Source organism: Echinops telfairi, unplaced genomic scaffold (assembly GCF_000313985.2).
Source record: "Echinops telfairi isolate 266 unplaced genomic scaffold, ASM31398v2 ScPeMD7_1713;HRSCAF=2227, whole genome shotgun sequence".
In the NCBI taxonomy this organism is placed as follows: Eukaryota; Metazoa; Chordata; class Mammalia; order Afrosoricida; family Tenrecidae; genus Echinops; species Echinops telfairi.
In genome coordinates, this window is record NW_022105611.1 from 20,243,421 (window position 1) to 20,256,491 (window position 13,071).

The window sequence follows — 13,071 nt, forward strand, 5'->3', positions numbered from 1 at the left end:
AGCCCACTCCCTCAGTCTCCCTGGTGGGGAGTTGCCATCTTGCATGCTGTTGAGTCCAGCCCAGAGGCCAGATGGGGAGCCCAGGGGTTGGAACTGGCTGCCACAAAACCAGCCAGGGCAGCTGTGGCACCTCCACCCCCATGGCTGTGTTCAGAGTCCTGTGTGTGTAATCCCCGCTGTGGCAGTGAGGCCCTGCACCATTCCAGCCCCTGGGAGCCAGGGGGTTTCCTTCCAGAAAAGTACCAGGCTAACAAATGGGCGAAGTCAGCTTCCAGTCTGACCCCAACAAGACCAGCATCTCCAGGCTCCACCCTTGCTCCTCACGCCCAGGGCCAGGGCCAGAGTGGGGCTGGCCGAGGCCCCTTTGGGTCACCCAAATTGTGGCGTGTGGGGGTCAACTTCCTCCTGGTTAACAGGCTGATAAGGCCAGGCCTTGAGCAGTTTGGGATTGTCCATGATGACCCTGAAAAGTCCAAGGGCCTGTCCCCTGTCCCCTTCAAGGCTTCTGTGTCCCTGTTTCATATCACGTGACAGAAACCTGTTCTCATGGCATGTAACATCCCTGTGAGAGAGCATTGTATATGATTTTGTATTTTTTAATTCATTTTAATCTACAGGTTGGAGTCTAATTTTTAAATTTTATTGGAATCCATTTTAAAAAGAAATAAAATCATTTAAAATAATGATGATTAAAAACCTTTGACCGGTGTCTTCCACGTAGTTTGATCAAAGAACGTACAGGTGTTTTTGAAACCCAGACTGGAGTGGAGATCCGAAAGCCCGGCCTCACGTGTGTATGAAGTGTAAATCTGCTTTTGTTTGTTGTTTGGGGTTCTTTTGGGTTTTGCGTTTTATTTTGAAGATCAGATAGTGATCATTCTGAAAGATTGAAGCCAAGAATTTGTAACTATGATATTTACTGTAAGCTGTAGAACATTCAATAACTATTAAAAAAAGTTTCCAAAAAAGGAAAAACCCTAGGTGACCAGCCTGGAGTGATTCTTGGGTGAGGGCCTTCAGAAGGCTACAACTTGGGCCAGCAGGTTCCCTGGGTATTCCCCCTTGATCCAAACTTGCTCTCCCGTCATGAAATCTTTACTCTGCGGGGGCACTATGATGGGGCACGTCCGGCTTGCAAGTCTCACCTTGGTTGAGGGAGAGGGAGATGTGACGTGCCTATCTGTGCACTCGGGGCAACAATCCTCGCAGCCTGCCCCCCCCCCCCATCTCCCTGCCCATGCCGGAGGAGGCACAGCCTGAGCTTCCTACTGGGTCCATGCCAGCTGGGAAGGCATGGTGGGTTATAACCAGAGCTGAGGGTGACTTGTGGCCTCCCTCCCCACACACATTATCTCCTGGATCGAGCTTGTCCCCATGCCCAGGCATGTCTGCCATCTCCGCCTGACCCCACCCTGGGTCTGCCCCCCTGGCCTCCAGGAACTCAGCTGAGAGACGGCTCCCGGGCAAACCAAGGGAAGACTGACCTGGCTCCCTGGACTCCGTCCACGGTGCAGACTAGCGGGCTCTGCGCAGGCTTCAAGCTGTGACTAGGAAGCAGTCGCCCTTCTGAGGAGCCTCTGGTTGGTGAGATACCAGCTCTTTGTTTAATCAAATGCTTAACCAGCTTATTGCACAGGGAATTTGAACTGTCCAACTTCGCCCTGTGCTGCTGTGGCCCCGCCCCAGGCTTCCCTTCCACACTGCCGCCTGTGGTGGGGAGGGACTGTCAGAGTGGGGGCACCTCACAGGGGGAGGGGGGGGCACACACACAAGGGGCGATGTCAGCCACAAGGCAGGGTGGAGCGGAGGATAAGGAGCAGGCTGGGGAGGGGTGATGCAGGAAGAAGTCGCAGAACTCACCCTGCCTTCCGCTCTCTCCCCTACTGGGCGGCAAGGGGCAAGCCGGGGAGGGTGGAGGCCCTGAAGGCTGAGGGTAGGGGCCCATTCTATCTCATCTCACCCAGCCTGCTCCATGGGGAGCTGGCCACGGAGGGGACCACAGCGCTTGCCTTGGGGCCCAGCACTGGGAGGGGGATGTCCCTTACCTGGAGGCCGGGCCAGACTTCCCATGAGGGAGACTGAGATCAGGGTGGATAGGGCCCAGCCTCCCACCCTGTCCGTCAGGTGGCACTCATTCTGGTCCCCATCCCCCAAGTTGATTTGCTGTGGGTACAGCCAGGTTTGCAAAACCCAGCCTTGAGATGCAGTGCGTCGCACAGGGGTGTCAGGTGTACCCTGGTGGCCCCAAAGAGTTTCCTGGGGTGCACTGCTGATACACTTGGACCCTAGACTTGGCTAAACTTTGCTACTCTAGGAAATTCTTCCTGGCGTCTAAGCCCCTGTTCTTGCCTCCATCTGGAACTGCAGGTGAAGCGGTGGGTCCTCTGGTACCTCTTTTCTGCCCCACCCCACCCCACCCACCGCCTGCTGGAAGAGCCCCCCAACTAGAGTTTAAGTGACCGGCACAATGCCGGGTCCCCTGGGAGAGGTCGGAGCCTTTGCCATCTGCCCAGCAAGGCCTAAGGTGGGGTGTCCTCAGCTCAGCTCTATTCAGTGAAGCTTGGCCTCCAGCCCCAGCACGGCCACCCCTCAGCCCCTGCGCCCCTGGCTCCCGCTCTCACCAGGCCCACCTCCCCTCGCACTTAAATGTCACCTTCCACCTTTAAAAACTTAACAGATGTTGACCCTGCCAGAGTTTAAATGACCTTCTGATGCAAGTGCCCTGCCCCTGATCCAGGAACTCTCTTATGTGGCAGCAACTGTGATGTGTCGCTTTTAAAAATTACTCTCTTAGCCTTCCCCAGCCCCGCTGACAGGCTTCTGCAGGGAGCTGGCCACACACCACCCCAGCCCTGGGGGCCCGGCCCGCCCTCACTGCCTCTTGAGGGGCCTTCCACCCACCTCGGAGCTGACTGAGCCTGAAGCACCCGGCCTCCTCCCCACCTCCCCTGCAGGGAGACCATCTCTCCCCTGCCCCTGGGTAGCCCAAGGACCTTGTCCCCCACTCCCCACCCTAGATGGGATCTCAGCCCGGGTCTGTCTCTGCAGAGCTTCACAGCCAGCGCCCTCCCACAGGCCCTGATGACTGCCCCAAGATGGCCACTCCTGTCTCCCAACCTTCACATGGCCCAGCCGCTGGCCCTCATTCCGTTGCAAAGGCCAGCACGACTGTTCCTGGACTCTCACTGGGGCCCTTCCTTTCTCCTGGTCACACCTACGTGGCCCGGCCACAGCCTCGTCATGAGGCCGCTGCTGCAGCCTACTCCCCCGTGAACAACGGGTCCTCAGCACCTGTGCTGTGAAGCTCGTGGCTTCCCAGAGCCCTCTGCTGCCCTCCGGCCCGGGTTTCTCCACGCCTCTGTCAGTGCCCTCCTGAGTTCTCCAGCTCTCCGCGTCCCTGGCGGTCCCTGGCCTTTCCACACCTTGTCCCCTCTGCCTGGAACACACGCTCCCTTCCACGGGGCATGCACTTCCTCAGGAGCCGCCCTGGGCAGCCACGCTGGCTTTGAGAAGCACTCCCAGGGTGCTTCATGTGGGAGAACACCGCCGGATTTGAAGGCGTCATAGTCCCAAACGCAATGGACGTAGCTTGTTAACGGTACTTTTCGTTTCATGTTGACGTGGAAATATTTGGGATGGTCCTGGGTCAGCTACAACGCTCACTCGTGTGGTTGAAATGTGAGTCCCACCGTTTCCTGTGCCCGCCCGCCCTGGGCGGCGTGAGCACGGGTGCTCGGTTGCTGACAGACTGCAGAGGACGGGCTCTGCCTGGAGGCGCCTCGGCAGGGAGGCCGGCCACAGCCCTGCGAGCTCCGCTGACCCGGCCGCAGCCCTGCAAGCTCCGCTGACCCGGCTGCAGCGCCGCGCTGCTTGTGGAACGCGTGGCTGTGCGGACTGTCTGGGTGGCATAGGCAGTGCTCGTTCTGTTTCTGTGGAGATGGGAGAGGCTCAGAGGCCCGCCTGCCAGGAGTGGGTGCAGGAGGGGGGCCTGCCCAGCACGAGGGGGCAAACGCTGACAACCTGAGGAGGCATGGGGGCGGGAAGCAGTTCCTCCCAACACCACTTTCCCACCATTTATTGTTCAGAAGACGGATGGACGGGGGCACAAAAGCCAAGTTTCAATAAATAAGAGAAATGCGGTGGTAGCAGTGGGCCCGCGCCTGCACGGCACCACATAAATAACCAGTGTATGGTCGGGTCACGGGTCATCAGGCAGTCGCCTGCACTGCCCAAGGTGGGGGAACCAATGTGCCAACACCACAGGGACACGGGAACCACCGTGGTCAGAGGTGCTTCTCTGGCCCCCTTACCAGCAGCAAGCTCCTGAGGTCCTGGGCAGCCAGGGGCTCTGCCCGGGTAAGCCTGCTGCCCCTTCGTTAGGAAGGGTGAAGAGGAGGGGCGGGGCAGGTGCACATGCATTAAGCCAGGGCTGGAACAGGCTCACTAGGACCTTGAAGCAGGCGGCAGCTAAAACGGGGGCCAGAGAAAGGTACTGATGTGGGGCAAGGCAGAGACTCAAGCTCCTCCCCCGCACTGGCCCCAGCCGAGCTGCCCTCTCCCCACTCAAAAGCCAGACACTGGGACCCTGCTGCTCCCTGGGGCTGTCAGGAACTCAACCCCCACTAAGGGCTTCCTGGTGTTTCCCTCACCCCTTTACAGGACCTGCCAGAAGAGGAGGAGGAGGCCCAACTGTCTGGGGCCCTGGACGGAAGTAAGAGTGGGGCTGGGAGTAGCGGGCCGAGGGTCCGCTCCCTACCGAGGTGAGGCCCCCAGTTGATAGAAAGGGCCCTGCTGGCTCTGAGGATCTGGCCAGGGCCGAGCAGGGGGCTCCTGCAGGGAAGGGGCAGGGCAGCAGGGGCCTGCGGTGGGTCCCCTCTGCTGCACACATGGCCAGTCAGCCTGCCTCCTTGCTGGGGCACGGTCCCACCTCCAGGCCTTGGCCTCTACAGTGGGTGCTGTCTGCCTGGCCATTACTGCTGGTTGGCACAGGCCCAGATGCAGCTCTTCCTCCTCCAGGATCCCTCAGGGACCTTCCAGGGCAGGGTTCGGTATCCTGCGGCCAGTCAGTCCTTCAGATGACGAGGTTGCTCTCGCTTAGGCGGACCACATAGCAGTTCTCCTGGGGGACAGATGGAAGGGTCGGGTGCTGACCAGGGGCCTTCTACCTGCCCACAGCCCCCTGAACTCTGTCTGCCTTTGGTCAGGGTTGTCCCGGGAACCAACAGGCCCCTCCCCTCTTTGGCCCTCACCTCAGGCTTGTTCTCCATCGGAGGCTTCGGCCACTTCGAGTGGCTCGGGCCGCAGCCCAACAGCGTCCGCTGCTCCAGCGGGGGGCCTGCCCGCAAGGAGTCGGGGGAGTTGGCCCCTGAGGGCCCAGCCTCTGTGATGGTCTTCACCTCAGAGGTCCCTGAACTTGTCCGCTGCTCAGGAATTCGAGCCACACGGAACCTGTGAGGCAAGGTGGTGCCCCCACACCCCCGTTAGAGATGGGAAGTGCCAGCACCCTGGGCTCAGCATCATGCAGCAAATTCATGCGTCAACCTTTGACCTTGTCATACCCAGCCCTTCCCAATGCCCTTCCACCTGCAGGGTTCAATCGGCTTCCTGTACCCAGCCCCTGAGCCCTGCACGCCCACCCCAGATGGCAAATAGACTATCCCTTGCCTTAAGGGGCCCAGTTGTTCCTCTACTATCCTGCCTGCCTTCAGCATTCAAGAGCTCCATATAGGGCAGCCCAGCTAGGAGCACTGGACTTCTCTCTGGCCACCTCCCAGAAGCCCAGGAAGGGGGTTCCACCCTGACTATCCCCCACCCCCAGTCCCTGGGCCTGCCTCACCTGCCCACCGACAGAATGGTGATCTCCCCTTGGCGCCCCCCCTTGGCCCCGGCCTTGGGAACCCGGGTTGAGCTGGACAGGAAGCTGGGGGCAGGCGTGGTGGCTGCTGCAGCCTCAGGGGACAGCAGGACCTCAGGCCACTTCTTCTGGCTACATCGGGAGCAGCAGGGGCCGGAGAGGGAGGCCAAGCCCTGAACCGTGTGCAGGTGGTGGCGGTGCGGGCAGACATGTGGCATGTTGGGGCGGCCCGGTGGTAGCCTGCAACACAAAACCACACATGCGAGGGGCAGTCGCTGGGCAGCTGAGGACCAGGAGACCAGGAGGTGGGAGGTGGGGGTCGGTGACAAAAGCCTGTCCCACCTGCCTGCTCACCTGGGCACAGGCTTGTGACTTGTCTGCACCAGCTGTTTGCTGTGATAATCTCTCAGCAGCTCCTCCAGGGCCGCCGCGTTCTCTGTGGGCAGCCGTAGTCAGAACCCAGCCCTGGGCGCCCAGTGGACGCACCCTCCCCAACACCCCCTACCTACTCCCTGCCACCCTCACCCTCAATGAGCAAACTGGAGGGAAAGGGCCACGCTGCCGGCAGAGGTGACTCGGGCAGGCTGAGGCATGTCAGAGCCTCCCCTCACCTTTCTTCTCAGTGATTAGGCGCACCAGAACGCCGATGGTGTCGTCCTCAGTGGGGTCCTCTGCCCGGTAGGCAGGATTGATCCCTGGGGAAGAGAATAAAAGGACCAGGGTCCTGGAGCCGCGGGAGCTATGCCAGAGTCTGCCAGCAGAGGTCGCCCCAGGCCTACTCAGACTCAGCAGCCAGGTCTCCCTGAGGTCTGTGAGTTTAGGTAGTGAGGGTCCCTGGAGCCAACACGCCTCAGGCCTCGGCCCTAGAGCAGCCTATTATTAGCACCTTATGGCTCAGCATCACTGCTTCCTGTACCCAAGAGTACAAGATGCTCAGAGGCTGGGGACAGGGGTATCTGAATTCCTCTGGGCTGCCTCCTTACCCAGAACTCGAACAGCTCCAGCAGAAAGCAGCTAGCTAGCTAGCCGGTAAAGGAGGCCCCTGGCTGGCACCATCCTGGCAGGATGACCCGAGTCTCCCATCCTTCTTTCTGCCTATCTGCAACTCCTGCCTCTCCGCCCCCACCCCACCCTGGCCCACTGGCTGGGGAAACACTGCTCCCATCTTGACTCAACCTAAGGTTCCCACGAGGGGCTTCAAAAAGTTCATGGGAAAATGAAAGTGAAAGATAGGGCGTTTCCCCAACTCTTGGCAGCCCCCTCATATGTGCACGTGGCAGCACCCTATCCTACTAGTCTGCGGGGGGTGGGAGGGGTGGGGGGGGAGTTGGGCAGGGCCTGGGGGAGGAGAACTGGTCTCTCTCCCTGGCTCCAGGGCTGTAACTCAAACCACAGCCTGGAGCTGAAACTTGAGCCCCTCACAATGCCCGCCCCAGGCAGCTGCCCCTAGTCAGCCAGCCCTCTTGAGGCAGGGAAGGCCTCCCGCTCCAGGCCAGAGGCCAGAGGCCAGAGGTCAGAGGTTGCATTGAGTACCAAGGAGGCAGTCACAGAACTGAGGTCCCAAGGAGCTCAGAGCCCTGCAGGTGGGTAGATCCTCCTCTGCTCCGAGAGTCCTACTGCTCGCCCCCCGCCCCCCACCCCGTGGAGGCCGCCCCACGTGCCTCCCCTCCCAACCCCGGCCAGGCCTCACCAGTGTCCGGGCCGCTGGGGCCGGGCCCGGCCTCCTTGTGGGCAGTGCAGTGGTAGCCCTTCCGCTTCAGCAGGTTGCACACCAGGATGCCCAGCAGCCCCATGAGGCAGAAGACCGGCACGATGGCAATGACCGCGTACTGCGCCGCCGTCTCCTCGGGGCTGCCAGACCGCGTGCCATTCCCGGGCACCGGCACCTCCTCACCACCTCCGGCCCCCTCGGCCTGCTCCACGCCACGACGGGCCCGGTGTCCCAGCCCTGAGCACCACCGCAGGGGATGGAGGAAGATAGTCAGGCCTGTCCCTGGGCACCCAGGTCCTAAAAGCCCCCACTCTCGGCCATCTGGCCTGTCATACTGAGCCGGAAGGGGCGGGGGTGGGTGGGGTGGGGGTTGGGGGGGTACTTGGCTCTTGCTGGGTGAGGTGGGCAGAAGGCATACTGGGGACCCACGCCATGACCACCTGGTTGGTGGAGCCTCGGTGACGGGCTCAGTGGGTGAGAGGAGGTGTGTGCGTGTGCACACCTGCAGGTGTGTGTGCCTACAGGTGTGCAAGGGGGGGTGCCTGAGGGCTGGGTCTCTGAGGGGCTGCAGGGAGGGGACAGGTCAGGATGTGAGCCCACCAGCCCCAGGGGCCCTGGAGGCACAGGCCCAGCTGTGGCTGCCACTTGCTCAGCAACAGGGTGGGCAGAGCCCAGAGCCAGTAATGCTGCAGGGCCTCCTCTTGGTGGCCGGTGGCCGCAGGGCGGGCCTCTGGGTGCCCCGACTATCGCTGCTGGGCCTGGGTTCGGTTGGACCCTCCCCCACCCCATCAGTCCTCACTTGACCACTCACCATCACAACCTTGTGTACCCAGAGGGGCCCAGGAGCAGGGCTGACATGGGATGTGGGGGGCCCCATCAAGGGCAAACCACCTGCAGAAGGAGAAGACATTACTCGTTCTCCAAATCCATTGGGGTCGGGGGCAGGGGAGCAGAGAGGCCAGTGGGTTCTTGCCCAGCACTCTCCTAGGTACTGACCCATCCCAGTTCTCAAGACGAGACAGGTGACCCAGGGTTCGGTCTCCACTCCCCACACTCCCCACTGTGACTCACCCAGGCCGGCAGGTACCACAGAGTGTGTCTCGAGTTGCTGAGCCCACCTGGGCAGCCAGTCGCCCTCCACGGCTGCAGCGGGTGTGGGGCTGGCATGGGCTGGGTCCCCACGAGGCTGAGAAGCTACCTGGGGGGCAGGCCCTGCATAACTGGGCTCCCCACCTCAGGTCCTGTGGGAGGGAAAGGGTGAGACTGAGGTTGCTGGGGAAACAGGGCCTGGGCACTCCCCTTGGGGTCCCCAGGAGCCTTCACAGGGCTGGATAGATGGGCAGGGCTGGGCTCACCAAGCTGGGCTCCTCCCCAGGTGGGCACTGCCAAGGTGAGGTTGACGCTGGAATGGTGGGTGGCCAGGGCAGCAGCTGAAAGAACAGTGAGCAGGAAGGAGTTTGTCCAGGCAGGTGACATCCATCCACCACCCCCTTCTTCCCTGGGGTGGGGACACTGAGCATGCAGGGCCACCCCAGCCAGGCTCCTGGAACTTCTAAGCGCCATCCCTGCAGCTGTCTGTGCAACTGTCATGCCCAGGCCGGCTGCATCCATGCACACAGGCCTCGAGCTCGTGTCTGCTCTGGAGAGGGCAGGAAAGCCCTGGGATCAGCTGGGATCGCTGGCTCAGGGGCTCTGAGTCACAGCTTTCCAGACTAGCAGGGGGGCGAGGAGGATGTGCTTCCCAATTTCTCTCCCAAATCCCACCCACTTCCTACGGCCCCGCTCTCCTCCCGCCCCCATCACAGCTGGGCATGTCATTCGCTGACCCTGCTTCTCCTTGGAGACCTGGTAGGGTGGCAGCAGATGCACCAGGGACCACATCCTCCCAGGGCCACGCCAGACCACCTGGTCCCTTCTTACCGGGCAAACAGGGCAGGGCATGTCTCACAGGAAAGTGCCCCCCTGCCTATTCTCCTGGGACAGGAGCTCCCTGAGGCCTCCCATTCCAGAGGGGGCTGTCTCCCTGAATGCCTCCTGCTGAGGGAAGATCCTTGTTCTCTAGTCTGGTCCGGGCTGGGGCAGCGGGCAGGGGGGCTCAGAGCAATGCCAGCCACTCTTGCCATGAGTGACTCTGGCAACCTCGGCTGGCCCTGGCCCTGGCTCTAGCACCTGCTGGGCCAGGGGGTACATTCTCACTGTCCCCGGGTTTCCAGCAATGGACCCCTGACTGGACCCCAAGGACCCCAGCAGAGACTGTGAGGCTGTACACCCGGGTGCCTCAAGATTCTGGGCAGCTGGCTGGTCTCTTGACACTGGGATCCGGACCCTGGGTCCCAGCTAAGGTGCCCAGGGTCTCAGACTGCAAATCCCTGGCCACTTTGCCCAGTTTCCCCTCTCCCTGGGATCAGGCCCACCTCCCTGTGGCACTGTTCCCACACACAGCAAGCAGGTATCTTGCCCTCAGCCACGCCCAGTCCACAAAGGCAAGCAAGCCCCGCCTTCCCCTCCCCGCAGCAGGGGGAGCCGGAGGCCTTCCAAGGCTTGGACTGCCCCAGACTTCTGCCCACCCCACCCTGGGGTTCCTCCCTGAGGGCCTGGGGGGCAGGATTCAGGACGGGGCTCCTCAGCCCCCCACCATCCCCTCCCCAGCTCACCATCAGGAGGCAGGACAGAGGCCAGTGCTGTGGGCTCAGCTTCATCATCAGGCCGGGGTGGGGGTGGGGGGAGCCTGGAGCAGAGGAAGGAAGAGGAGCAGTGAGGGCTGGAGCAGGCTGCAGCCGATCCTCCTGGAGGGAGGGGTGCCCTCAGGCCAAGACTAGATAGGAGGTTTTCAAGAGGCCCCAGGCAGCAGGCTATACCTGTGGACGCCTGATAAGAGGTGGGGGTGTCCTGTGGGGAGCCTCGCAAGGGAAGCAGAGGCATCCTTTGAAGGAAGAAGCCTGAGGCAGCCCCTGGGGCGGAGGGAGACTCCCCTCCCCCCCACCTCTCCGAGCCTTACCTCAGCGCCCTAGCTCCAGCCCCTGCTACCCAGAACCAGACCTGCTGTCTCTCCTGCTCCCTACTCCCGGGAAAGCCCTCTCCCTCACCCCCCTCTCCCTCACCCTTCAAAATCCTTTTCCAGAAGCTTCCCTCAACACCCCCTTTGCTCAAAGCTGCGTCGGAATCTTCAGTGACCCCCACCCCGAGTTCTGTGTATGTCCCACTTCTGTTCCTTCACATTCCTGGTTCTGTCCCCGTGGCCAGGGCCCATTCTCCACACCTGCCTGACCCCTCAGGGCAGGCAGGGATGTGTGTCTGGTTTGATCGCTGCACCCAAGCCAGGCTGGGCAGGTCTTTGGGGGTGGGGGAAAGCATCGTGGCCAGTACTCAGCCTCTAGTCACTTCTTCTGCAACCCACTGTGTGCAGAGCACCTACTGTGCGCCAAGCACTGCCCCAAGCACCAGGGTCACTGGTGTGAAGGGACAGAGGCACCCAGTCTTAGGCCCCCCACATCCTGGAGAGCTCTTCTGTCAGACTGGTGGGAAGGAAGGGCCAACAACAACACAGAGGGAGAGGGCCAGCCGGCCATCGGGGAGGGGCCTGGGGAAACTGCAGGGGTGGCTCTGGAGCACCCTTCCCCCCATAAGTCTCGAGTCTGGTCTTTGGGGCTGGTGACCTGGTTGGAAGAGCGGAGAGGAGGATCTAGATGTGGCAATCACAGAGACCTACACACGCAGTTGCCCGAGGCCTGGCTTCCAGCTGGCTGGTGACCCCAGGAAGCCCTGTTGGCCTTGGCATCAGCAACAAGCCCTACAGCCCCTGTGCCCTGAGGGGAGCGCCCCTGCTCCCCAGATTCATAACAGGAATGAGGAAGCAGGCAGGCTGGGAAGACTCTGCCTGGAACCCCTACTAGCTGATGTCAAGTCCTTGTGGAAGGGTCAGGGCCAAGCAGACCCCAGATCTCATCATGTGAGGTCTCCAGGCCTGTGGGTGCTGGAAAGGGAGCCGAGGAAACTGATCCGCAGCCTGACCTCGCTGCCTGGGCCTGCACAGATCTTTGGGGCCAGGGGTTTGAGTTACTTCCCGGGGAGTGGGGCAGGCGGGGAGAGACGGCTGTCACGTCATCCTCTCCGGGTCCCTGGCAGCCACCCTGGGCCCCAGGCCAGCTCAGGGGAAAACCAGGGCAGGAAAGGACCAGCCACCACGCTGGGAGAAGGCCACATCTAGCTGTCAGCACCCAGCAGATGGTACCCGCCCACCCCCGCTCGTCCACTCCTTGTCCTGCCTCAAATCTGGTCACCAAGGCTTCCTTTCCAGTGTCTGCCCCCAGCCCATGCCCACCTTCACTTATAAACCCCTCTCCTTATGACCCTGCCCTCCAAGAGGCCCACCCCGCAGCCCTGCCAGGAGACCTGGGCCCTAGAGCTGCCCCCATAGCCACGCCCAGCCCCCAGCCCACTTCCATGACCAAGGGGGTGCCAGTAGTGTGGGGGAGATGCAAAGTGAGGGGCCAAACAGAGGGGACACCCCATCCCACCCTTACCCTAGCCTGCAGAGGACACTGTGTGCGGCTCTCCCCAGACGAGGAGGCCTTTCACCCCCAGATTTCTGGCTGGAAAGGGGGCCCAGAGGCCCAGACATGATGCCAGTGGGGGCCCACTCTCAGACACTCATTGCCTAGCGCCCTGCCGCCTTCTAATTATAAGCCTTCTAATTATCCCACAGGGGCATTTACTCCAGTCGGGCTGCTAGTCTGTCTTCAGAGCTTCACCAGCCCCCACCCCGCCAGAGGGAGCAGCAGGGCCAGCCCGGCTGCCCTGAAAAGTCTGTTTGCTGGCCTCTGAGCTCTGGCCCCTCTTTGCAGGCACCGGTTCCCCATTAAGCAGTGAGGTCTGACCCCTCTGAGGGCAGGCTGATGCTCCTGATGGCCCCCTCGTGGTGGCTCTCCAAGGCCCCATCCCACCCCTCTGCCTAGTCCCTGTGGCTGAGCAGGGGGCTGCCGAGGGGGCTTCTTGGAGGAGGGTGTCCCAGCTGGGCTACCAAGGACCCTCAGCTGGAGAAAGGGGACTGAGCATGATCCCAAGAGCAGTGTCCTCTGGCCCAGGGGCATCCAGAGAAGGGAGATAGCTCAGAGACCACGCTTCCCATGCCTCCTAGCCTGGGCCCCGTCCCCACGGCCAACGCCTCCCTGTGGGACCAGGACCCACCTCTTCACCTTCCTGGGTCTCCCTCTCCACATGCCCTTCTCCTGGGGAGGCCGTCATGAGGCTGAGATAGGGTCATGAGCCTAAAGTAGGTCATGTGTCTCCCAACTGACCCCACCCGGCACGTGGTTCGTAACTACATATTTATTTGCTTACTTGTTTATTGCTTACTCCACACCAGACAGTAGCAAGGGCAAGGATGTCTGTTTTATCCACCACAAAACCCCACACCTGGCCTGGTGTCTGGGACCCAACCCAGGCCTCACAAAACCACCTCTCTGAGGTAGGCGAAGGGGTTCCTCAGTCTCACCCTCCCTGCCCC

The 13,071-nt window shown here is 61.6% G+C and overlaps 1 protein-coding gene across 1 annotated transcript; it reads right to left on the reverse strand.

Moving 5' to 3' along the window:
• Positions 1–4,059: 4,059 nt before the first annotated feature.
• RELT (RELT TNF receptor) lies at positions 4,060–10,291 on the reverse strand. Its single transcript, XM_030886422.2, has 10 exons — positions 10,220–10,291; positions 8,921–8,995; positions 8,637–8,806; positions 8,377–8,456; positions 7,545–7,802; positions 6,466–6,549; positions 6,209–6,290; positions 5,837–6,094; positions 5,250–5,448; positions 4,060–5,119 (listed from the first exon to the last, which is right to left on the reverse strand). Exons 1-10 carry the CDS (start codon positions 10,265–10,267, stop codon positions 5,072–5,074), a joined length of 1,302 nt encoding a protein of 433 aa, XP_030742282.1. The 5' UTR covers positions 10,268–10,291; the 3' UTR covers positions 4,060–5,071.
• Positions 10,292–13,071: the final 2,780 nt, after the last annotated feature.